The 27091-nt window shown below is 41.8% G+C and overlaps 1 protein-coding gene across 6 annotated transcripts in view; it reads right to left on the reverse strand.

The window, feature by feature from the left end:
• CACNA2D3 (calcium voltage-gated channel auxiliary subunit alpha2delta 3) overlaps positions 1–27091 on the reverse strand; it is an 878040-nt gene that overhangs the window by 54816 nt on the left and 796133 nt on the right. For all 6 annotated transcript variants that reach the window (XM_053293293.1, XM_053293291.1, XM_053293290.1 and 3 more), the window contains 2 exons: positions 24481–24543; positions 19111–19181 (listed from right to left, as the gene is read on the reverse strand). In XM_053293293.1, coding sequence (XP_053149268.1) covers positions 19111–19181; positions 24481–24543 — 134 coding nt within the window. The remainder of the gene's footprint in view (positions 1–19110; positions 19182–24480; positions 24544–27091) is intronic.

Raw genomic sequence — 27091 nt, forward strand, 5'->3', positions numbered from 1 at the left:
CCTGGAAATTAGCCCTTTTCTGATAAGGGGGTCTCTGTGTGTGACCATTCTTGCAGGTATGATGTTCTAAATTTGCATTTACTTCATTTTATATTGCCCCCCATATACCCTATTTAAGTATGTATGTTGATCATATGGCTTGCATAATCCTTTTGATGAAGGTGTGAGCCTCTGTAATTGCTGATATACTGATGCTTGATTTTCTTGGAGTACATGGACATCGGTGGGGTGCATGTGATGGACTACTTTTACATTACAGTATAAGAGGCTGCTTCAGCTACTGAGACTTGTTGCAAAAGTGTCCACAGCTGAAGTAGCTTCCCATAATGAAAAGCAATATATAAGTAGTAGTATTTCTATTTTTATTTATGCCCTATGCCCCTGACTAGGAAGAGACCACATTTATATACCGCCCTATAAAATCTCAGGGTGGTTTACAATTTAAACAAACAGCCCCTAAAAGATTACCATAAATAAAACTTTAAACTTGAAAACATCATAAACTAAAAGCCTTATAGAAAAGGTGTACTACTACTACTACTACTACTACTACTAGCAGCAGCACCACCACAAGTAGATTTGGCTTGGAGAGCATATTGCACTAATAGCTCCTTGAACTCCACAAATGAGGTGCTCATGGAGCAGGCTTTCTAGATCCCCAAATTCACAAAATTCAGCAACATGATAGACATCTGCCACATAGTCTGCTATGCCTTCATTGGTTTGTTGATCTTGCTTGCAAAAAGAAATCTTGGCAGGTAACAGATGGCCTAGGCAGAGCAACCCACCCAGGTTCTTCTTGGTATCTTTCTTGGAGGCCTTAGGAAGGGCAGTATATAAATTAGATAGATAGATAGATAGATCTTAGTGTACTTGGTGAATCAGGTGCTGCAATGGACTGACAAATAGCAAATGTTTTTGCTCCACAATCATCAGGATAGCATGTTTCTATTCTGTATATCTTCTGTTTTAATACCTGGCTTCCATGTATTTAGATAGCCTTTACAACAACAACAACATTTATATACTGCTTTTCAACAAAGGTTTCCAAAGCAGTTTACATGGATAAATAATAAATAAACAAAATGGACCCCTGCCCACAAAGGGCTCACAATCTAAAAAGAAACATAAAATAGACACCAGCAACAGTAACTGGAGGTACTATGCTGGGGGTGGATAGGGCCAGTTACTCCCCCCCTGCTAAATAAAGAGAATCACCACATTAAAAAGGTGTCTTTTTGCCTAGTTAGCAAAATAATCCAAAGATAGTCCAAAGACTCGCATCAAATTCTTTGATGTGGCCCATGCAGCCTTTTCAACAACAGCAACAATATGAAAAAGAATCTTAAAATATCTGGTCTCATAATACTGTTCGGTCTCTCACAGAGCTCTCCCCGAAAAGTGAAAGTGTTTACCCAGATCTCTCAGATGGTCTGTCTCACCTGAGACCTTCTGCTCTTGGCTCTTAAAGTGGCAATATGCAATAAGCAGTAAATTAGTAACTGTTTTTAATTTAAACAATTAGAAGATATTAAGGATGGGTAGCACAATGCAGATCTCTTTTTCACATATGGAGTGAGAGGACACAGGTCACAGGTGAGGGCCTTGGGAACAAAGAGTTTGCTTGGTGGTGGAGGTGGAGAAAATACTTTCCACCAGTGCAAGAAATTCACTCGTCACTCTAGAGCTTACACAGCTTCATACTTACACAGCTTCCCTTTGCTACTGATCTACATGTCTAACCTCAGGAACAAAGAAGGAATGGAATTCCTGTTCTGGCCTAGCTCTTTCCTTTCATCCTCATACCCTTTGGACCAGTTTTTGACAGACTATCTAGAAAAGCCGGGAGGGAAAGATGGCAACCCTAACATCTGTGAAAATGCAATGATGTCTTAACATTCTACAAATTAATGTGACAAAAAGAGAGCAAGCATATTATTTGATTTTTAAAAACAATTATATCATTATCTACCTGAATCTCTTAAATTTAAGAAACTTCAGTGGAAACAATATAATTTCAAGGTGTACAAGTCTATAGATGAAAAAGGCCAATTCTGATGGGAACATGAAAGAGTACTACAATGACAAGGGAAGCAACAAATGAAAAACACCTTATAATCACAGTATCACTGGAAAATATTCTTTACTATGTGCTGTGTTGAAGTCAATATTATAATTCTATAGGGATATCCTCCTGCTTCCAATCACACTTGGAAATCAAACACTTACTTGCAGTCCATTTCTCTTTTTAGTTTGATGTTGCTTGAGAGGTTTGTATAAAAAAAGATTATAATGAAGACGTTCCTTACTTGTCTCAGTGTTTGTATCCGAATAATTATGAGTGAGGCCATAGGGATATTTTGATTTATAAACCACTGGATATGAACCATCTCCAGGTGATTTACATTGAAAATGTACTATCTTACATGCACACCTGAATGTTTCTCTGAGGTTGTTTCTGAGGCCTAGCACTCACATTACTCTGGCAGACTGGGAGCCATATTACAGTACTGTTTCTTTCCATGCCACTGGGGTAATGAGGGAAGGGTCATTCAAGGGAAGCTCTTGCTGCTGTCCCTCTCTACATCAGCACTGACTCACTTTCCCAAGTGCTGAACAATCATGGAGAGGAATGGAAATGTGGGCACCTCCCACATGATCCAGGGCTTTTCACATTAACACAGCAGGGCAGAAAAATAGGGATACAAAATAGAGGTGTAATGGTTCCCATGTGTCAGTGTTGTGAGAACGTAGCCTTAGAAGGCAATCTCTAAAGAACCCTCAAACGACTCTCTAAATTCATTCTTAACTCATTCACAACACACTTTGTGCATTTGATGCTAGAGGCTTTTTAAAAGGGAAAATGCTACCAATGCATGTTTTGTTTCCCCCTGATTTCACCTCTAAAAAGCTCTCATGCCCACCCATCAATTTGATTGCCAAATGCAGATGTGCATGCAGGTGGTGGATATCTTCATCTTGACAGCTTCTGAATGTTAAACAACTGTGAGGAAGCCAGTATGGTATTGTACTGACCAAAGCAGGTATATTGGAGACAAAACACAAAATAAAACACCTAGACATGTTTGTAGGTTGAAAACTGACCATATTTGGCTGAATCACGCCCACAGCCAGATCCGCGAACACAGATCTGCCAAGACAAACAGAGCAGTATTTGGTGTAAGTTGCACTGCCCTTGTGGCTTGCAAAGATACACCACCGTTTCCTCTCCTTTTAGAAATATCACAAATAAAGGTAGAGTCCAGTCCAAGCTGACAGTCTTTTTGATACTGTGGCCATTCTGTTTCTCACTGGAGTATATGTGAACAGGACATGGTGCTTCTATTCCCACTGTTGTCTTTTGGTATTAAGCACATAATAATAATTTACATTTTCAATTCAATTTGTACCCAAATCAAATCACCCCTGATTTGTTTTGGGTCTGAATCTGGCCAGCTAGCACAGAGGCAATTTGTTTTGTCCACAAATCTCCTGAAACAGGTAGATTCGGGTACAAATTGTTTTGTGCCCAAATTGATTCACCCAGACAGCAGGCACAGAAAGTGATTCTTTCAGCAGCAGAAGGGGGTGAAAAAAATTATCTTCTCTTTTCCCCAAGCAGGAAAGCAGGAACAAAAAGCAGAGAATCCACTCCAGACAGCAGGCAGGCAAGACAAAGCAAAGCTCCCCTGGCGCTATCTCTCTCTCCTCCCACGAGGCAGAAAGGTGGCTTTTAAGTACATTTGAAAATCCCTCCTTCAAACTCCCCCTACCCTTGTCCCTTCTTTGACCCTTCCCTAGCCAATGTTGGGTCAGTCACCCCTGGCAACACAAGATTTGAATGGAAACGAGCCAATCTGGAACCAGGGGGAATCGCTAGCCAATTGATGCACACTGTAAGTCACCAATCTGGAGCTTGGGAGGGCGGGATTTAAAAAAAAAACTTCCTGACACAAAATGGAGACAGCAAGAGAGATTGCCACAAAATGGAGGTCTGAATGTACAAATTTTTCAGGTCTGAAATCTAGGTGATTTTTTTTTTTGACCCGAATCTGGCCAGCTAGCACAGGGGCAATTTGTTTTGTTCACAAATCTCCCCAAACAGGTAGATTTGGGTATAAATCATTTTGTACCTGAATCGATTCACACATCCCTGTTTACAAGTCATGATATATTCTGTACAAATGTTTGTACCTTGGCTAAGATATGTAAACATTAAAGCCAAATGTCTGATTTTAAAATATAGGATAGGGCTGGCATGGTTCAGGTGACCAGAATGTAATGCAAAGATATGTTGGTAAATTAGCTTGGAACACCATGAAATGAACCATTCTAGAACCTCTTGTTACTGTTTTTGTTATATTCATCCCTCTTCTCAGTCAAGTGGCTAAACAAATGTATATGTTCATTTTAAAGGTTTCAAATAAGCCTGCTCTTTCAAACTCCAATAGACTATTCCTTCAGGATGTTATATGACCACATGCCTTAATATATGGTGGGTCTTCTAAAAGTGATTAGAGACTGGGGCTATTCACACAACCATGCTAGCACCCGGGTAGGTGGGTGGGGGTGAAGGCAGGGTTCAACCTACCTTCTCCCAGATGATCATCTGCAGCCCCTGCGGTGTGCAAGCCACATGCCCACACATGCGTTGCTGAGAGCAATGTGGATGACTCGTTTTCCCAGCCTCCGTATATTTCACAAGGCACCACATGATGATCACGGTGCCTTGGGGGATTCCTCCATCAGACAGGCACTCTAGGAACCTACCTCTGTGTCTCTTCGGATCCATGGTCCCGAGGACACACATAAGCCTGACAGCTGGGATAAGGGAATGCTTGCTCGGTTAACCTCGGCTAAGAGCCGGGCTCAGGAGTAGGGTTACCTTTGGCGTATAGGGGAAGAACGGCAGTTCAGTCTCCAAATAGCAAAGCTAAACCAGTTTAGTGAAAAAGCAGCAAAGCAAGAGGACTTGAGACAGTTTCTTTAGTAGTGAAGAACTACAAGGATTTATTTAAAGAAAAGGTTACAAACAAATGTGAAAATGTGCAGCTTAATTTCAGCTGTAGCTAATGGCTGAAGAGAGAGACCAAACAAATAGCCATCTCTGGAGAGACAAAATGGAGAGTAACACTGGAAGAACAAAGAGGGGAGGAATACAGCACATTTATCCATTACCCTAACCCCGCCCCCACCCCCTGTGGTCATTATGAGACATTGCAGCTGAAAGCTGATGCTGCCAGGGTCCTAGTTCCAATAGGGAGTGAATGCTAGGATCCGCATGGATCCCGGTGCTCTACATGATCAGTCTCGCCCTGGCTTCATGACGCATTACTACTACCAGCTTTATATATCAGTGGGTACAAGAGATAATAGACAGAGGCCTGTGGTCAGTCCTAAAATCTAGCATGCATATATTCTGAGACAGGGTTCTATAAATCCAGGTCTGTGTGGCACACTGATGTGTTTACCATTCTTTCAAAATGCAGATATTGCCTGTAATAAAAATCTAGTGCAAGGAGGAAAATATGAAAGCGGCATGTACAGGGCAAAAACAACAGATCCAGGTTGAGGAAAACAAATAAACACCAATGAAAAATATAACACAGAACTTTCCTGATAAAAGCCTTGCCCCACATCCTGAATTTAAAAATTTAAAAAGCTATTGCCACAACACATGGGCATGATCCAGTCATAATTAACCAACTAGTTTAATTGTTTAAACTGCCAGTGACTGTTATCAGGAATGTGCTTATCTTCACAAAATTATTGTAATATTAAAATGCAACAAAGATCCTTTTTCCTCAAAATCTAAAGAGAAGAGATTAAGTACTATAAAAGAATAACTTCCAAGTTATCACTCCTTCTGTTTTAAATATCTTCAGTTTGCAATTAGCTGCTTCCTGTTTGGCTAATTATAGCTAAAGAAGATGCTAATTACCTATTCTGCTTCTGAACTAAAAGTAAAGCCATCAAATTGCCCAGCCCAACCCTGGGGCTGTGGCAACTGCACTTGGTGCCTGTGTTTTATTCTTGCCGTTGATGATAACTTCTTGCTTTTGTGTTTCTGGTAGGACTGAGCTATCTGTCCACCACCTTATTATCACCAAAGTCCATATAATATTTCTCGGAGTCTCAGACAAAGGACAATAGAGTGCATTTGTAAGAAACATTTCCTGTAAGCAACACAAAAACCGAAAACTGTTTCATCAACTAAATGTGCATCTCTTTAGAGCAGGCACCTTGAGACAAAATCTACCCTTTTATAGACAATTTCCTGATATAGTAAAAGTTAAAGGTTGAACTCTGCAATGTATTACAGAGGAAGAGAAAAACTGTCTGAAATCAATTTAACTTCAAAGGATTACTTGTAGCTCAGGTTATGCCAGCAAATTACAATACTATTTGCAATGTGATATTCTGTGGCATCTTACATTCCAGTTAAAAGTGTCCAGTTTTGTTCCCAAAGAGATAGGCATGTGACTTACATCAATATAAGGTGTTTTCTTCAAATAAAGCATTATATTTACTTTTGGATAATTACTTTTCCTTTTTGGACAGTTATTCAATATATTCAGTACATTTCAAAAACTAAAACTGGCAGTGCCAAAAGGGAATTTATCAGCATCAGGTTTGTCCAGTATATTAGAGAACTTTGTACATGGAATAGTTAGTTCAGGGTTATGATTGGAATGATCTAATGTGACTCCGTTTTCCCAATAATCTGAAATGTATCAATGGCTCAAGATGAGTAGAAGGAAAGGACATTTTAAAAAAAGAAACAGAGAAAACATTTAGCTTCCACTCTGTTTAAACCAGCACAAATACCTGTTGGCAAATGCTACTATCCTATTGCTTCCCTGGCCTCTGCATGTGTCTATATATCTTTATATGTCTTCTACTATGATCACATCATTTGAAACATTTTTAATGACATGGGAGGTAAAGATACATGTTTTATAAGGGGGGGTACTTGGGTGTGATGGTGGCCATGTGGGTGCCCCTTTTCATTTTTCTTTTACACCATGCGTGTGCTGGCATCAGCAGAGTTGTGAAAAACTGTAAGCCTTTCCAGTGACTACCTTCTGCCCGCCACAATTTTTCCTCCTAGTACCTCCCTGGGGAAAAAAACCCCTCCCACAGACCTCTGTGGGGGCTGCCATCCCCCCCACCACCATGAGGTGGAAGGCCTTGTTTCATTTCTCTCCCTGAACTCATTTAGTCTCTCCCCTTGAACATCACTAAAAGCCATTTCAGCAAAATTGTTCAAAAATGCAATTAATTCTTTTTGCTAAATTTTAGAATGTCCATTCTGAATGTCTAGTTCCATCTATCCTTCTGCATCAATTGAACATTTGACAATGCTTGCTTTATAATTCTCAGTTAGGACTGCTCCAATACCCCAAGATTTGTCCATATAACCTTTATAACAAGCTGTCATAGTGAGAACTAATCAGCCTACTTTCCTTTCTCTGTTTCTACAACTGGACTAAATTTGGATCAATTTTAGGTCCACAGGGTAGATCTCTTATACCTCAAATGTTCTTGTGTCCGCCATCTTGGATTGGGATGGATGACATCATTACAAACTACACCATTGAGGAGTCCCTGTGTATCACTCACTACAACTGTACCAAATTTGATCCAAATCAGTTAGAGAGTCCTCAGGTTACTGTATTTGCCCCTCAAGAATTCACATGCCAGCAATCTTGGACTGGGGTGACTGACATCATCACAAACTATGACACTAAGGTCTCTCCAATGCCCTACGGCTGTAGCAAACTTGGTTCAAATAGGTTAAGTGGTTCATAAGTTAGCGCACTTGTGCCTCAAATGTTTATGTGTCTGCCATCTTGAATCTGAGTGGGTGACATCATCACAAACTATGCCATTGAGGTGTCCCTGTGTGTCACTCACTACAACTGTACCTAATTTGGTTCAAATTGGTTAGGCAGTTCACGTTAGCCCACTTGTGCCTCAAAATTTTATGTGTCCACCATCTTGAATCAGGGTGGATGACATCATCACAAGCTACACCGTTGAGGTGTCCCTATGTGTCCCTACAACTGTACCTGATTTGGTTCCTATTGGTCCAGGTGTTACAAAGTAGATGGGGGAGGGACACACAGACAGACATATGGACACACACACAGAATGCCAGGTGATCTCATAAGCCTATTGGAAAGTAGGCTAAAAATGGGATAATAGGTTTTGTAGTTAACAGTTAACCAAAATCATATGGGTAAAGCCATAGTCTGGAACATTATAATTAAATGGTTGTGGAGCAAACTGAGTGGCGGTTAGGAGTTGTGATCTATGAGTATTGTCCCTTCCAGGGATTATGCATAAATTAAATTAGATGACATTTTGGTCCTTTCCAGTCCTTTAGTTCTATTATTCAGTTGGAAAATATTCTTCATAGGATAGCTGTAGTTATTTCCACTGCCCACGTATGAATATATGAAGCTGTTGTATGAAGTCAGACCATTGAACCATCTAGGTCAAGATTATTCACAATAATCTGAAGTAGGTTTCCAGAGTTTCAGGCAGGGTTTTCCAGCCTTACCTGGAAATGTCAATGATTGAACACCTGCATGCAAAGCATATGCTTTACTGCTGAGCTATGCTCCTTCACAGCAACCAGGAAAATATAATTTCTGGACCAATTGGAAATCAGCATTCTGCAAAATACTATTGCAATGGCAAAAGTCCTATGAATGTCTGCTAAATATCCTTTTTTGCAGTACAGTAAACCAAAGGCCTATGCCTTTGGAAACTGCTATACGTAGAGTAACATCCAGCAACAATGCAGGTGTTTTACAGAAGAAAGACTTTGGAAAATTTTCCTCAGATGACCTTCAAAGGTAATACAATTTGAGAGAGTGGTTTTCTGCCAGCAGTCCTACAGTTGTTACAGTGGTACACACCAGTACAATACCTTGAACATCAGGTTTACTATAACACCAAGATGGAAGGACCAAGTCTGGCTCTTGACAAGACAAAACTCAGACCATAGGAGGCAGGAAGCTTGATTTCTTTTGAGAGACAACAGCAAGCAAGCAAGCAAGTAAGAATATCAATAAATCAACCAACAAGGAAACAATGGGGAAAGGAAAATGTGACTTGTTTAGGGCTAGGCTATCCTAAAGTTTGATTTCTGGCTGGCTAGTTTCAGATTCAATTGTGCTAGAAAGACAGTGGGTCTGGATTAGCTTCAGGTGAGTCACACAGCTGCAGGGAGGGGCCACATTCCTGAATTTGCTCAGTTTGGAAGGAGCTCTTGACAAGACAGGCCAGGGGAACTTTGATAATAGTCATTTGCAAACAAATATTGAAGGAAGTTTACAGGGGTTTAGTGGGCGTTAGATGGGGAACTGTGTGGGGTGACACACAAGTTGTCCACCTTATCACAGAAGAGATATCCAGTGTGAGGAGAAGTTGAGTATTGCCACACCTTTGTAATTTTCTTGGACGGAACGTAAAACCTTTACTCAGCTTACAACTGCACCCTAGACATAGCTTTCAAGTGAACAAGCTCTATATATTCTGAATAGTCAATCAAACCAATTATGAAGGTAGAATGCCAGCAGGAGAGGGGGTGCTTCCCAGTGTATTTCACCGAGTGCTGCATGTATTACTATCTGCCTGAAGGGAAGAGGTCTAGGGTGTTTGCTCAGTGAAAAGAGTTCTTGGCTCTCAGGGAACAGGTTTGTTCCCTCAAAGCCAAGATGGCTGACCCCCGCCAGGGAGGCAGAGAGGTGTGTGGATGAGAACCTCTGGGATGTGATAGAGGCATCCCACTCCCAGGCTGATGGCGCCTATGCTGTAATGGAGAATGAAGGTCTCAGGGAAGGAGGACATCAGACTGAGGAAAAGGGAAATGCTCCCTTAGAAGGGACCACTTCCTTGGGAGATGCACCCATATCCTCTCACACAGGGGATACTCCTATTGGGAGTGGGTAGCCTCCTAGTAGTGGGTATTTCTAGGGAGATGGGTTTATGACTTGCATGTAGACCACATGATGACTTGCCTGCCTGGTGTGAAGATTGTGGACATCATGATGCATCTAGATAGGCTGTTAGGCATTGCTGGGGAGGAAGCAGCTGTCATGGTGCACATGGACAACTATGTTGGGAAATGCAATCAGGAAGTCCTGGAAGCCAAATTTAGACTGCTAGGTAGCAGACTGAAGTCCAGGACCGCCAATGTAGCGTTCTACCTGTTCCACACTCAGGGCCAGTGAGATAGGCATTGCTGAGGGTTCTCAATGTGTGGATGAGACAGTGGTGCTGCGAGGAGGGGATTTGATTTGTTAGACACTGGGATACATTTTGCGGCAAGCAAAACCTGTTCAAAAGGGATGGGCTCCACTTGAACAAAGATGAAACCAAACTGCTGGTGCTTAAAATAAAAAAGGCTGTACATTTTTTAAAATGAGGCCTGGGGTATTGCTGACAGGAACCAGGTGGTGTCTAGTTCAGCAAACAAAATCCCCTAAGGTGCGAGGGTGAAGATGTTTTGGATAAACCAGAAGGGTTGGATAAACCAGAAGGGATAAACCAGAAGACCCAGGAGTAAGACAGATGGTCAAAAAGGTCAAATGACAATAAGGGAGACAGCACATGCTAATAACATGTAAGCGACTTGGCATATTGGTGTCTATAGACCAATGCCGGACGCCTCTGAGCCAAGATGGGTGAACTGGAGTGCTTGGTTGCTAAAGATAACATAGATATAGTGGGCATAATGGAAACCTGATAAAATGGTGAGAACCAGTGGGACACTGTTATTCCTGGATACAAACTCTACAGAAAGGGACAGGGAGCGGCAGATTGGGGGTAAAGTAGCATTGTATATTAAAGAAGGGATAGAATCCAATAAGCTAGAAAGCCCAGCAGGATCAGAGTCCTCCACAGCATCATTATGGGTGACAATACAAGGACTGAAAGGAAATGTGTTACTAAATGTGTGGGTCACGCAGAGACCAACCGCAGGCGCGGCGGCCTCCAGAACGGCCACCGCGCCAGAAGGGGAAGGTCTGAATGGGCCGAAGAGCCGGCCAAACGGGCTGGTTTGGGCTGCAAGGAAGCCCGGCGGGGGGAGGGGGAACCTCCGTGGACCCCCCTGCCGCCTCCAACAACTCCCCTGAAGTGGGTAAGGTAAAAAAAATTTTTTTAATTATTTTTTAAAAAGGTCTGCGAACTCACCTGGACAAACCAAACCGGGGGGGGGGGGGGTCCGAAGGGGTACTGGACTGAACTGGTCAGGTCTGGTTCGAGTCAAACCGAACCGGCCAAACCGAACCGGGCCTAGTGCCTGCAGCACCTTCCTTAGGAGGTTCTTCCTTACGGGGCTCTTTAGTTTAGAATAGAGGTGACTATGGGAAGACATGATAGAAGCATATATAATTACCCACTAGAACCATGGGTAATCCCATGAAACTGAAGTTCGGGAGATTTAGGACTGCCAACAGGAAGTACTTTCCCACATCACTCATAGTTAATCTATGGAATTATATGCCACAAGATGTGATGAAAGCCACCAGCCTGCATGGCTTTAAAAGGGGCTTAGACAATTTCATGGAAGACAGGTCTATCAAAGGCTATTAGTCTGATGTCTATGGGCCACCTCCAGCCTCAGAGGCATGATGCCTCTCAATACCAGTTACAGGGGAGCAACAGTAAGAGAGAAGGCATGCCCTCGCCTCTAGCCTGTGGTCTTCCCAGAGGCATCTGGTAGGCCACTGTATGAAACAGGATGCTGGACGAGATGGGCCTTGGACGGATCTATCTGGGCTGTCCTTATGTTATATAAGTGACTGTAGCCCTATTCAACCACTATGGTTTGCATGAGTTCCGATGTCTGTACACATGTACATGTTCTTGTCTGAACGATTGTAGATGCATTCATCTTAAAAAGTGAACCTGAATATAGACCCTCTCAGATAGAGGTACAGATAAGTGTACTGCTGTACATATGTCGACTACCACATGTCAATAATTGTACCTGTGTACAAATTGCTACAGGGGTGTAGCAAGTCCATGGCAGCCTGCGTTCTCCCCCATTGCCCTCCCCACCGCTTGTTTGTGGGGGCTGGTACATTGCATCCTGCCTTTCCTTCCCGTGCTTCCTCTTGCCTTCTCTTGCCACTACTCTCACTATTACACCCCTTGCTGTTTCAGGGTGCACAGGAGGATTCCATGCATACTCTCTCACTAGCATGAGGGAGGACATATCCCATCCCCTCACTTGCTGCTCCTTGAGCCTGCTGGGAGTTTCCAGCAGGCTCTTGGAGTGTTGTGTAAGAGGATGAGGTGCATCCTCTCTCACACTAGTGAGAGAGGACCCATGGCATCCCCCCACTCACCCTTAAACAGCAGGGAGCATAATGGCACTGGTGGTGAGAGGAGGATGAAGTCAAAAGTGGCGGTGGCAGCAAGTGGAGGAGGAAGCAGTGGAGCAGGCAGCAGTGAATCCTGAGAGTGTGGTGGCTCATGTTCACTGGGCACATGTGAACACCAGTGGCTATGCCCTGGAATCAGTATGTGCATACACTGTACACAGTTTGTACATGTGTTGAACATAATGTGTGAATAGGCCTTGCCTAATTAGAGACAATGGGGGAAAGAGAGCGTTTTCAGGACTCAAGGTTGCTGGAAGAATTATGCTGAATGTGAAGAAGCTGACTGTGGTTTCTCATAGGTGGCAGGGAAGTTATTCTGCTTATTCTCAGAGGTACTCTCAGATTGTTTTTTATACTTCAAGGTTTTGGTTTTTTTTTGCTTTGCTTATAGCAACTACCTTGCTGTAAATCCAAAACAAGACTACAGACAAACTGTTGCAGATAAAAATGCAACCAAGGGCCAGTTCGTACAAACTGCTGTTCGATGGTGGATAGTAAACATGGTTCTTTCCCAAGCCACAGTGCTGACCATCAGGGGCGTATCTAGGGTAGGGCAGGCAGGGCACATGCCCCGGGCACCACTTGAAGGGGGGCACCATTTTTAAAAATTAAAAAAAATTTTTAATGACCACCAAAAACAAAATGGCCACCGCGCATGCTCAAATGGCCTCTGTGAGGCCCTAGGCCATTCCAGGCCTCATAGAGGCCACTTGAACATTCCCAGTGGCCATTTTGTTTTCAGTGGCCATTAAAAAAAAATCTTAAATGGCCACTGCACTTGCTCAAATGGTCCCTGCGAAGCCCTAGAGGCCAGCAGGGGGAGGGGGAACCTTTGCAGACCCCCCTACAGCCTTTAGGAAGCCCCCTGAAGGGGCTACAGGTAATTTTTTTTAAAAAAATAATAGTAATATTAGTCACTGTACACATATTCAGTTTGGCACTATGTACAGAGAATCAGGGCTTGTGAATACTGAGCTGAAGCTTATGAGCTAGGATTGTATTCATTTGCACTTACTTTGCTTCTTGTGATAAGTGAGTTAAATGTGATGTCTTAATATTATGGCTATTAATGGTGAGTTTGTCTTTGAATCAGTGTGAAATTCTTAGTATTAAGACCCACTGAGAGTTTCTTGCTCCCTTTCTCTCATTTTAACTGTCTTTCTGGAATACTAGAATATATTCCAAGCAGTGACACAGTTTACTCTGCATATCCTTTAATTATTTTCAGAGTATCTGGGAAAAGTCAAATTCTCCATTTATTTTTAAAACTGATGTAATAGTGATGCTACAATGCATAGTAGAGAATTAGACAGGCACTTCTGTTTAGTTTTCCAAGTACACCTCCACATAGTATTTGGGTATTTCATGAGCCTCAGCATACTGAAATTTGTAGTTTTCCAGCATTTTTTGATCTGGCTAAGTCCACTGCTAAATAGTTTTTGAAATATTAAAAGATGATATTAAAAAATTAACGAGATTGACTTGTATTTTTCAGCTGATATTATGGTAAAGTTATCTGAAAGATGGGTGTCAGATGTTTGGACAGGGGGCGCAATTTCAGTGCTTGCCCTAGGCGCTATTTTCGCTAGATACACCTCTGCTAACCATAATTCTGAACCAGGTGGATGCTAGAATTGTTTCCCTATACAATTGCAAGGCTTTGCTGGGGGTTTAGCAGCACTGAAATCCCTGACCAAAATGGCATCACCCAATTGACTAAATCCATATGTTTCTGGTTATAGCCATTACTGCTGCAGTCTGGGAACTCAATCATACAAGCATGCAGCATCAGTTCATACGAACCATTCTTAAGTGATTATGCATATATTTGATTAATTTTTGGAGAAAACAAATATTAGAAAAAGATCCACTTTGCAGTTGGATTACTCTAAAGGCTTCCAGTGCTGAAAGGTAGGGATGTGCACGGAACTGGGTGGGAGTGGCTTGAGGGGGGGTGGGGGGTCTGGCTTTAATGGGGGGGAGGGTGCACTTACCCCTCCTCCTTCTCCCCCCCCCCAGCGCTTAGTTTTGGTAAAAGCTGAGTTACTGAGTATATGGCAATGGTACAGGTATAAGCTGTGTTGGGCCTGAGTGAAAGGTAAAATCAGGTTTGTTTTCTGCTTTGTTATTGAACATTGTATGTTGCACAGAGATACAGTAGATATTAGACTATTATGGCTGTGTGTTATATGAACAGGAGGTAGATTTGTATCTCTTTCATCAGAAAGCCTCTAGTAAGACCTTGGAATAGTAAAAAAGAAAGCAGAAACATGAAGCCCAAACCCTTCCTTTCTAACTGGCCTGAAGGGGATGATCAATCTGCATGGGCACATCATCTTTTTCTTGTATAGACTGGTGAGTAGATTACCACCAGTAAATTTGGATTGCATTTTTGCAGTGCTGCATTATGCATACTGTAAATGCATAATGAAAATACATCAATGACAGGTGATTTATTCATTAAATGACTGGAACATCTCTGCCTTCTCAGATTTCATTACTAAATTCACATACACCACATCTCAGTGCACCAAACCATGTCCAAGTGTGGGGAGGCTATTCAACTGTCATTTGATTCATTTTTAAAAGGTAGATTTTCTGAAACTATGCAAGCTTTTCAGTGGAATGCTTTGGGCCAATCTTCATGCTTAGAGAATGTGTTTTAACTGCAAAACTCAGTGAAATACCTTCACATAATGCTTCAAGATCTAAATGAATAAATCATGCTGAAGAGTGAAAGGAGAAACTGAAAAGTAAGGTATGGTCCATGAAATGTATTGCACCAGTTCTACATTCCTAACTTCTAAATGTTTCCATGTGTGCATCCTGACCCCTCTGCAGCAAGTACTATTGGTAAACAGACAGTTCTGGGAGGAATGGGACCTTTTGGCTCCTGACTGAGACCCATTGCGACTGCTCCAACCAGTAGCTTCAGCAGATATAGTTTAGCTGGGCTGTACCTTGCTATGCAGGATCCTAGATATATCTGGGATTTTAATGTGGCTCAGCAGCCTCACTTGCATTAGGTGGGTATTCCATCAGTGTATGGATTATTTGGCTCCAAGTTCCCTCCCCGGCATCTCCAAGATAGGGTTGAGAAAGATTCCTGCATGCAGACTTGGAGAAGCCACTGCCAGTCTGTGTAGACAATACTGAGCTAGATAGACCTATGGTCTGACTCAGTATATGGCAGCTTCCCATGTTCCTATGTTCATCTTTAAAATAACAGATTTGTCACCCTGTAGAGATGTACACAAAACAGATTTTGTATTCTGTTTTGAGCTTGAAACAAAAAGTAAAGTGGCCAAAATGTTCCATCAAAACAGCAATCGAGCCGGCTGTTAACTCAAAACGTTTCAAGTGTTTTGGCCATAGGAAACAATGGGGAACACTAGACACCCCATTGTCTCCCACAGGTAGCTCTTAGGGACACCAAAGTTGATTGTGTGATAGGGCATGATGGGTGCTACCTACGACCCAACCCACAAAAGAAATGGGCAAGCGGGTGAACAATGGGGTTTTTTGAGTTTCCCATTGTTCCCTATGGCCAGAACAAGCTGAATTCACAGACTGCACTGCACACAAGTTTTGTATTGCAATTTGCAATGCATTTTGCAGCCCTGCTTTGAAAAACACTGCAGAAACACACAATAAAAAGGGAATCTATCCTCTCAAAGCAGAAGACACATTCCAAACACAGTCCAAAAATGGCCAAAAAAGAATCACTGACCCACAATCTACTGCCAGACACAGTGCCTGAGCTGCAGTAAAATCACTGGCACAAGTTGTTCTTTCACACACAATTATTATGACTCCTTACATTACTTCCTAGCATTGCAACAGCTGTCACAGCAGCACCCTTAATTAACAGCAAGCATAGCCATAAACTCAACTAGAGCAACTTCAGCCACATTTTGAAGGAGTACACCTTGCAATGAAGATTGCAAAGCAGACTTGAGCAGTGAATGAAGCACACGTTAGTCTCAAGGCCATACATAGAGCTCATCACAGAAATCACCAAGAAATATTGTGTGTGTGTGCATACACACACAGCTGCCACTGTCAATTTCTCACCACAACACTATCAAAACAAACAAAACAAACCACAACTCAAGGGAGGAAGGCACCCAAATTCTGCCTTTGTCAATCTGAGATCCAGCAAAATGAGATAATTATAGCAGCAACGGCACAACTTATTGTATTCAGTTCTGACAGAAGAAATCCACAAAATCAAACCTTCCTTCCTCTCCTGATGTATCCTCTTCTTCAAGATGGGCACAGTATAAGAGCTCTCTCTCTGCCTCCCAGTCCCTTTGAATACATTTTGGAATTCCATCCTTTTGTGTTCCTTCCTCCTTCCCCCCAGCCAAAGATAACAGATTTGTATAACAAGCCAACCAAGAAGTAAGGAGATCACAAGCCAACTTTAAGCCAGTGCCAGAAAACTAATCAGCAAGCAAAAAACAGACCTTTGAAATGGCTCTCGGAATGCCATAGTGTTTCAGTCGAAATGCGGATTGTTCTATTCCAAGCTTGAAACAGGCCCTTTATTTAAAGGGTGTTCTCTTTTGAGCTTGAAACACAAAATGGCCCGTTTAGATTCCAAACGTTTCTCTGGCAAAACGTTCTGCATATCCCTACTGCCATGGTTTCTTCAGTGTGTGAAACATGTCTCTACCCATGGCTCCTTCTTGTTTTTTTAGGATGTATTTCAGCATGCTGAAATATACCCTAAAAAACCAAGAAGATTTTGCTGGGGCTTAGCTACCTGCACTTGCACTAGGTGGATTTTCCATCAGCTTGTAGGTTGTATCTTTAAAACCACAACTCTTATCCAGCTTCTTCACACACTGAAGAAGTGGCAGCGTGATCCAGGATCGTTACAAGTCCAGTTGTATTATTTTTCAGAAACGTTACATAAGTATTAATAATGTTATACAACCAGTTATTCATTCACAAAGCAGTTGAGCCACAGTATTGGCATTTATGTTGACATAATTCTCCAGATTTACAAGAAGATGAACTGGCTGGTTTGTGGACACGGGAGCATCCAGACTAAGATTTGCGCAAGAGGACCACTTCTGCTTGCATATGGAGGGGGGAGTGATTTTTTATATTCCCCTTTCCTCTGCTGCCCCCTCTGTCTGCCAAAACTATGTCCCTGAGGGTCTCCGAGGTGAAAATCCCCCCTTGTGCATAAGCAGAAGTGTTCTGCTGGTTCATACCTTAGTCTGGATGCTACCTGTAATCTATACATAAAAAGAAAACACCAACAGAACAATGGGAAAATCACATCTAAAAATGGGGAAATGTTACAGTATCTGTTTTAGAGTATCTGTTCATTGGAGCCTAATGAAGTAAGAGCTCAACTCTGTGAGCTGGGCAGTCATCTAAGCTTGCAAATCAAATCAAAAGCAAAGATTTTTATCATGATGGATAATGCAAAGTTCAGAAAACAGTGTATTGTAATTTAAAAATTTTATATATGTAACCCCTCATGTAATGAGTCTTTGGAAGAGTGTCAAATGGCAGACCTCTATGGCAATGGACATGGCTCTGTGTGGGGAGCCAGATTTGGAGGAGTACTTGCTTTCAGTGTGTGAGTGCCAGGTTAGCTGGGGCTGAGAAGAGGAGCATGAGGGAGTGTCTGCATTTTTGAGAAGATGGACTGGAAAGAGGAAAGCCATTTCTAGCTATTCCATCACTGGCTTGGCTTTTACTGCAGTAGACTTACACCTGGGCATAGATCCACCACTATGATCAGGCAAATCAGAAGATTTGGCTTTTCTAACATGGAAGATAAGTTGTGAGAATATTCTGTGATGAAGCCAATCAGAGTGTGGGCAATGCTCCCTGCTCCCGGAACTCCCGTGAGGAAAAACACAAAGGCTCCCCTAGAGTGCTATAACTTCACCACCAGCTTTGTCTCTTTTTGTACCTCCTTGAAAATCTCCAAAAAGTTAACCCCGCTTCATGTTTGACCCTACAAAATACAACATATACTTTCAAGCCTAAAGTTTGTAAATAAACTAATCTGAGCAAAATGGAAGTGTGGCATTTTGTCTTAACCCTAGCTTGACTATCCGTTCCAACTTCATAAAGGGAAAGGATCATCCTTCCAGAGAAGTGCATTTTGCTATTGATATTCACGGTAGCTGGAGTAGTGTTCCTTCAGTAATGCTTTTCAGCACGTTTGCTGCATGGAAGTTCTTTATTGGCTAAACCTATCAGCTGCATATATAGTAATTCTCCTCTCTGTCTCCCCTTGGACAGTGAAAAGGCCTGCAGTCCTGTTGGGAAATGGAACAGGAACACTCAGTCAGGCAACTGACCACCTTATTCACCCATCTGAATAAAATGACATAAAAGGTGACAAGGACAGCCCCAATGACCTAATGAGAACTGTATATTTGGGAGAGGAGTGAAGGAATGCCATCTCAGAGCAATGCTGTGTGACAGAGCAAATGAAAACAACTCCAAAGTCATTGTATCTTATTATTTTATGTGTCACTTAGGGGAACCTTCTGGATTAAAACACAGGTTAGAAATAAAATAAAAATAGTACTCCCTGTATTGATGTCTAGCTGAACATACTAAGGTCACCCAAACATGAATACAAGTCAAGAAATAATTGTTTCTTGTTTCAGGCACGCTTGGTCACTTTTGATTAATTTATGTAAAGGAGAGGAGGAAGCAAACTTCTTACCTTTTAAAGGAGCCCATTATTAGCAACTTGTTCATCACTGCACCCTCAACCTCACCAAAGAAGTTTCCAGTCTGTAAGAAGAAGCATACAAATGACCAGCATTTAGATAAATGCAAATCAGCATCAGTTATAATTTAAAATGGGATACCCTAGGAAGTGATCAGAGCAGCTTTGACAGCTATGTAATGAAGTTTTAAGGGCTACTTCTCTTTCATAAAAATTGAAAAGGACTTAACTGTTAGGAGAAGTTATAGGGATTACAAAATAATCCCTTGAGCAGATGTGAGAGCTTACACAATAGACTGAGGTTCATTGCATAACATCTGATGTTGGAAATAAAATACAAAAAATACACTCAACCCTAAAGCTTGTAAAGAAAATACTCTAATCTGAGTGTAAACCCATGTGATTAAAATGCTGCTCCATAAAGATATAAACAGAGTTTGAAAGGATTTCCAAAACAAATAATAAAAAGTGTGTGTGTGTGTGTGTGTGTGTGTGTATTTCCCCTTTGTGACCTGCTAAAAACCATTAAAACTTCATCTTATCAAACACACAAGTTTATATTCTGTTCAAAATAGCTTTGTACTGGGAAGTGGTCTATATTTTGCCTTTGTTCAATAAATTAAAAAGGTATGGAATAATGAAGATAAAGCTTAGATGAAAACACAACATTTAAGTTATAGATTTTCTGGACAATCCCTGCAAAGGACAATTATCTCTTAGCTAGGCCCATTTCCTGACACAGATTTAGACTGAGTGCTGAATATAGGCAACTAAGTATTGCTTTGTACTATAGAAACAACTTTTTCCTTCCAAGATCCATAAGGACAAAAGGATTGCATACACTCTGTCTACTCTTTAAAAGACAAATTCCAACATTTCTGTGAGGAGAAGGGGCACTGCATGGATTCCATGGGTTTTGTGTTAATGAAACCCTGATAAGTGATGGATTCGCCTTCAGATATGAACCTGGGAGTTTGCTGGCAAAGAAATTACAGGCCCGGCCAAAAGCAGAAGCATGTCTCTGCTTACAGAGCAAGTACTGCATTCTCTGTATTTTGGGGAAACTTGGGACATTTTCCAAAGTATTTGGATATATAAAACTTGCAAGGAGATCATTTGAATTTTATTGCTTAAACACATCAAGGTTCTGTTGGCTGTCTGAATAAGGAAAAGGAAGTCACACAGCTCATCTTCCTCAAACAAGTCCAGAAAACTCACCTTTCCCAAAAGCAAATTCATAGCAATATAATCATATATAAATCCACAGTAAGCAAAACTAATTCTTAAACTATGCATTACCTTTAAATATCATCTTCAACACAAAACATAATTTGAAACAACTGTGCTGTGATCCAGTCAAAGTTAAGATTTTTTTATTCCAATTGATTCAAAAGGGAACAATTTTAAAGTATGTGCATAATGCTCCTATTGAAATCAACAGGATTTAAAAGTCCTGTTTGGACTTTTTTTGGCTGGATCATTTTGCAAAACTTTATTAGATCTGCTCAATTAACTGACTGACATACTGACTAAATTTACTTGAGGAAGACCTATTGAAATTTAGTAGCCCTTTAGATTACTCTCTGAATAGTACTATTCAGAAAAGTTCATCTGGATGTCAACCAATACAACAGAATTGTACTAATTCTCTAGAATACATAATTCTCCCTGGAAATTTTCAAGAGGGGAATTTCGCAAACATCTATAGGTGCTAAATGTAAGAATGCTAGTTTATCTTATATATTGTAGGGAAACAGGTGGCACACATCAAATAATTCATAGTTAAGGAGCAGTACATCTTTTTTGACATAGTGAACTGGTGTTTGTTCTTTGTCACTGAATCACCAGTCAATGAGTAAACAATCAAAATATATAATTTTTATAGGGTGTCACTATATCATGCTCTGAGTAGGCAGAATTGTGTGTGGAATATGTAGGAGGAACTTGGATAACTGGGCAGTACTTTGAGGACCACGATTCTGGTGAGGAGGGACAGCATCTGCCACTGTCCATCTTGGTGTAAACTGCCCAGGGCCATTAGATTGGACAGTATAAATATTTGATTGATAGATAAACTAGCGGTTGTGCAAGTAGTGACAAATTAGAATAACTGCAGCAGCACTGCTTGTGCAACTGCTCGTTGCTAACAGCATTGGGGCTGCCTGTGCATCTGCACGCTCCCAACACAGAGCATTCCAGCACTAGAATACTGCACATCATGTCAACCAGACTGTAAAAAATTGCAGATGATACTGTTCAGCTGAGACTGCAAAGTGAATTCAGATTTTTAAATCTCTATTTTCTGTATGTATATTTATTTATTTATTTATTTGAAATATTTCTATACCCCCCAAAACTTGCATCTCTGGGTGGTTACACTTAAAATAATTTAAAACATTAACTCAATTAACAATTAAAATAATTTAAAATATTAATAACATTTAAAACCCAGTATTAAAATTATTTAAAACTATGAATCTAATTAAAAGCCGGGTGAATGAATGTGTCTTCAGTGCCTTTTAAAAAGTTGCCAGAGATGGGAAGGCTCTGATTTCAACAGAGAGCACATTTCGAAGTCCAGGGGCTGCAACGGAGAAGGCCAGTTCCCGAGTAGCCGCCAGATGAGTTGGTGGCAGCCGCAGGCGCATCTCTCCAGATGATCTTAGCAGATGGTGGGGCTCATGGTGAAGAAGACATTATTTTAAATACCCAGGGCCTAAGCTGTTTAGGACTTTATAGGTAATGACCATCACCTTGTATTTTGCCTGGAAACGTATTGGTAGCCAGTGCAATTCCTTCAACACTGGAGTAATATGGTCTCTCCTAGATGACCCAGAGACCAACCTGGCTGCCACATTCTGAACCACGTTCTGGACTATATACAAAGGCAGCACCACATAGAGCGCATTGCAGTAATCTCAAGAAAGGGACACAGCTGGCGTATCCGCTGAAGCTGATAAAAAGTACCTCTGGCCAACGTCTCAACTTGGGACACCAGGTTTGGATCCAGAAATAGCCCCAGACTGCATACCTGTTCCTTCTGGAGGAGCGTGACCTCATCCAGAACTGGCAGATCAAAATAGTTTCTTGAGTTTCAACCCCGCACAATAAGTACCTCGATCTTATCTGGATTTAGCCTCAGTTTGTTATCCCTCATCCAGCCCATTACTGCCTCCAGGCAGGCATTTAGGGAGGTTATGCTTTCTCCTGATGATGTTGACATGGAGAAATAGATATGGGTGTCATCAGCATATTGATAACACCCTGCACCAAATCCCCTGATGATCTCTCCCAGTGGTTTCATGTAGATGTTAAACAATTTCAGAGACAATTTGGAGCCCTGAGGGACACCATAGGAAAGTTCAGATTTTGAAGAACAGTATCCAAGAGACACCATCTGGAATCTACCCGTGAGGTAGGAGAGGAACCACTGCAAAGCAGTGCCTTCCACCCACAATCCCCTCAGACGTTCCAGAAGGATACTATGGTCAATAGTATCGAAAGTCGCTGAGAGATCCAAAAGGACCAACAGAGTCACACTCCCTCTGTCAATTCCCAATTGGAGACTATCCATCAGGCTACCAGGGCAGTCTCCACCCCACAGCCCACCTGAAAGCCAGTTTGAAATGAGTCTAGACATGGTCTAGACATGATTTACACATGGAAAAGTTCATGAGGGCATGCACTGTTATAGAATCTCAGCCCAGTCAGGGCCTGGTTCATCCATGAGGCAACCTGGAGGATTTTTTTTTTGGTTTTTTGTAGGCAGCAGATTTTCAGGAAATGAGAGGGGTAGTGGCTGCCTGCTCCTCTTTGTGTGTCTGCTGCCACCACTCACCCAACTTGCCACCACAATTGTCCCTGCCTCCTCCTCTGCTGCCACCTGGCTTGGCAGCACAGTGCACAAAGGATAAAGCCACTCTGCTGCCCTCCAAGGAACAGTCATATTTGAAAAGACAGGGAACAGGGTACTAAGAAAATGAGGAGAGGCCAGTATTTTATCCCAAGAGACACTCTAGGCCACCACTCTCCTCTCATCTATTCTTACTTTTTCACCCATTCCCCCTCCGTTTCAAATACAAGCATGTTAGTGGAAATGGATCTGTTTTATGCATACAGCAATGGAAGGGGTGGTGATGGGGATCTTGTGTGTCCAGGGGTGTAGGAGGCTTGATAGCAGCCTGGAGACAGCCTGATGCCTGTGTCCCACCCTTGCTGCTCACATGCACGTGCCCTGGCCACACCCCTTGTGTCCGTTTCAGACACATGTTGATGCAGGGGCCAACATGGGACCACTCTCCTGCTCCCAGCCACAGCTTTGTTCACCAGCTGGGTGCTTTCTCTTGCACTTTCCTGGGGGAGGGGAGATGGGTTCTGTGGTGCCCTCCAAGCCCCAGTGGTCAAGGGACATTCCCCCCAAGGTCCAATCATGGTAACACTACTGGGTATTTCACCTCAGGCACCCAAAATTCTTGGGCTGCTGTTGAGCCCAGAATTGATACTCATGCTCTTCTCTATCTCCACCTCCTTCCTTCTGCATGCTGGAAAGTAGTTGTCAAAGGGAGATGTATGAGTAAAGGATGAGTTTAAAATACTGCCTCTTAGTTTTAGTTCTTTTCATTTAAATGAAGCAATAATAATGACTCTTTGTATGCTTTTTAAAAAATGTGGCTACATCTTTTACCAGATTTCGTCCAAATTAATCTGTGCAGTTAAAAAAAAAATTTCCAGTGTAGCCTGCTGATTAGTACATTGTATAGTATTTTTGTTACATATGTTGTTTGCCTGACCAATGGCTGCTATATTGAGTCATTGTTATTCCATATTTTCCAAAGTAAAAAATGTGGCAAATTCTTCTTTCAGTAATTCTCACTATATATTCCTTAAATAACTGAAGTTCTTCACAAAGCTATGAACAAACTTTAACAATCTATATCAACTGTTATAATGGATGTTGTTCATATGGAATTTCCACAGTCTATATTATAGTTCCCTAATAATGCTTTACTTCAAAATGTAAGCATAAAACCCTTCTAAATTGGGAAAAATGCTCCATGTGAAACCTCCCCCCTCAAGGTAAACATTCCTCAAAGGTGACAGACATGTCTGCAGAAAGGGGTTCTATAAATTAAAAGTTTTTATGAGCTTAAGAGCAGGCCCACCCCACTGTGAGGTAGAAATTATTTCAGACCCCCAGAAAGTCAAGGTACATGCTTTAGGGCAGGGAGATTTTAATTTAAAAAACAAAAAAAACCTCATGCTATTCATTCCTTAAATATGGATCAGTCACAAAAGCTTAACACGAACATTATTTTGTATGAGGGTTCTTTTTAAAGGCAGAAGAGAGAGGAGATTTCTACTTACCTGGGTATAGTCTTCAGAAACTAATATAAATCCATTATTATCAATGAGGTAGCAGTTAATATTCTGTGAAATAAGAAAATATGAGTTTTTTAAAATTCAGCCATTAAAGAAGTTCATCAAAGTGCTATATACAGGAGGAAACATTCCATTCGTGCATGGTAGTAAGTGTTCACAGCAGCTATTCTATGAGATTGTTCTCACATGCTGGGCTAACAAATCCAAGTCTTGTCTTGCTCACATGTGAGAACCAGCAGCATCGTGCCCGTTCCTGGCAGCGTCTCGGTGGCAAAGCCACTGAGCCAGCCACCCTCTTAAATGGGGTTAAGGGAACAAGCACTCTCCTCTTAACCCAGTTATGCTGACCATCTGCCAGCCCTGGCTGCTTGCAGCTGAGGCTAGGTGACTGCAGGGCTCCTCTCTGGAGTTGGGAGGCTCCCCATAAGCCACTGTGCACTTGTGTGGTGCATTATGGAAGTTCCAGGGGCCTCCCAGCCCCCAAACTTCCCAGCTGCCAGTAATAGCTGGCGAATGTCTAGAGCTCTGAAGTTTGAGCTCTAATTGAAGCATACAGGTTGCCCTCGTTATCCGCGGGGTTTACATAATCTGCTACAACAGAAGGTAATGAATCTGTGCATAATGAGCACTTGAGTGAATCGGAATTGGGGGGTTAGGTTCCTGGAGATTAAAAGAAGGTTAAAAAGTAGGGAGGAGGCTGAAATAAGAGCAGTAAAGTACCCTGTCATGCTCTGCAGTCTCCAGCTGTCCAGCAGTGCCCCCTGCCCTGCCCAATTCTGGCAATTTTTCACGAAAAATCATGGGATATTTTTAAAACAAAAGAGCCACAAAATGGCTCCTTTCAGCAAAATGGTGGCCGGAAATGGCCTTGGAGGCCATTTCTGGCCAACTAGGAAATGCAGACAGGCAAATTTTTCACTATTTTTAGAACCGTGAATGAGGTCAGGTGTACATTGCCCAACCACAGATGCGTCAAACCGCGGATTCTAGAACTGTGGATATCGAGGACCACCTTTTATAAGAGCATTCCCAGAGGACAGAAGGAGTATGCATTTGTCAAGGAGGATAGCGATATGGTGAGTGTGGAACTAGCTGCTGAAATCTCTTCACCTGCCCAGATTTTGGAGGTGCTAGCTGTCACTGCAAACATCCACACTATAACAATTCCAAACTAAAAGTTTGGTGATAGAAATTAGGAGTACTAGATAAGAAATTATAGGAACTACATAAATACTAAATGAGGATGAAATTAGCATTCAATATCTCATGAAAGGTCTCTTATACAAGTACACCTTTATTGATGTCTCTCTGTGTGTGCATGTGTGTTTTGGAAAATGTATGACTTAGATTATACACCCCAGGAGAAAGCAATTAGAAACACATCTTGAAGTAAACTCCTTCTCTTAGTTGAAAGAGAAGAGCTATCCCACAACATACAAATATATCCAATTGTTGGACAACTTTGAGTTGGGAAAACGTTCCTTAAGGACCACCATGCTTTATGTAACAGTACTGCCAAAATGAAGGAAATTATCTCTACCCATCTTGGACTGCACACTGTGCAGGCTTGTGACTAAAAAGTGAGAAGGTTGGATACAGCCCTCTGAGTTCAGCAATATTGCAGAGGGTTCACCCACAATGAGATGGCTGAATATTTAAAAGAGTATATGGGAAGTGTTGGAGATAATCCAAGATAAAGCGTATTTCTAAAATCTACATCCAGCTGGCATCTCTCTCTCTCTGCCAAACCAAGATAGTGAAATATCTGAAATTTATAATTCTACAGAGCATATTTTAAATGGCTGCCCCTTAACCTTGTAGAGGGAAATACTGTGATATATCAAAGGCCTACTAAAAGAAAGCATAGATGCTTAACATAGCTTGGACTCAGGGTCAGGCAGAATAATGTGAAAAGCATAAAATGAAAACCAAGATAGGGTTTTAAAAAGCAAAATATGAAAACCCTTTCAAATATCCCCCCCCCCACCCAAAGCATGGCAGCTTCAAAGAAAGGAGCTTGGTACAGAAGATACCATTGAGCAAGAAGATCTTGGCTCCCATAGTGAACCAGGGTATGCATACTGCAAAGGGAAGTGTTAAAGCTTTTCCTAGAGTAGGAGACTGTATGTTTGAATGTTTCCCTTTCAGCTAATCCTCCCCACAAACCTCACTGTATATTAAAAAAAAAATAGCCCACTCCTTCCACAGTGTAATGTGGGTGTTTCCAATCAGTTTGCACTTCTACAGGCATCTAAAGAAGCATCAGTATTCTTGCACATCTTGTGGGTGGGTGGGATCTTGTGGGTGGGCATAACTTACATTGGAAACAATGTAATTTGTGTTCCTGAAGTGTGAGCCTGAAACTTTAAATATTTGTGCACTTGCACAAGAACTCCAGTGCATTCTTAAGCACCTGCAGCACGGTGGGCTGATTGGAAATGCTTATTTGACTGTGCAACATGCAGACCACCATATCAGGAAGAAGGCTAGACTGAATCCTTCTCACCAACATCCTAGTTTTCTACATGAACTTAGTCCCCACTGCCTGGGAAGCATTCAGATATATGATTTCCCCACTTGCAGCCTGACATGGTAC

The sequence above is a fragment of the Hemicordylus capensis genome, chromosome 2 (genome assembly GCF_027244095.1).
Source record: "Hemicordylus capensis ecotype Gifberg chromosome 2, rHemCap1.1.pri, whole genome shotgun sequence".
NCBI classification, from domain to species: Eukaryota; Metazoa; Chordata; class Lepidosauria; order Squamata; family Cordylidae; genus Hemicordylus; species Hemicordylus capensis.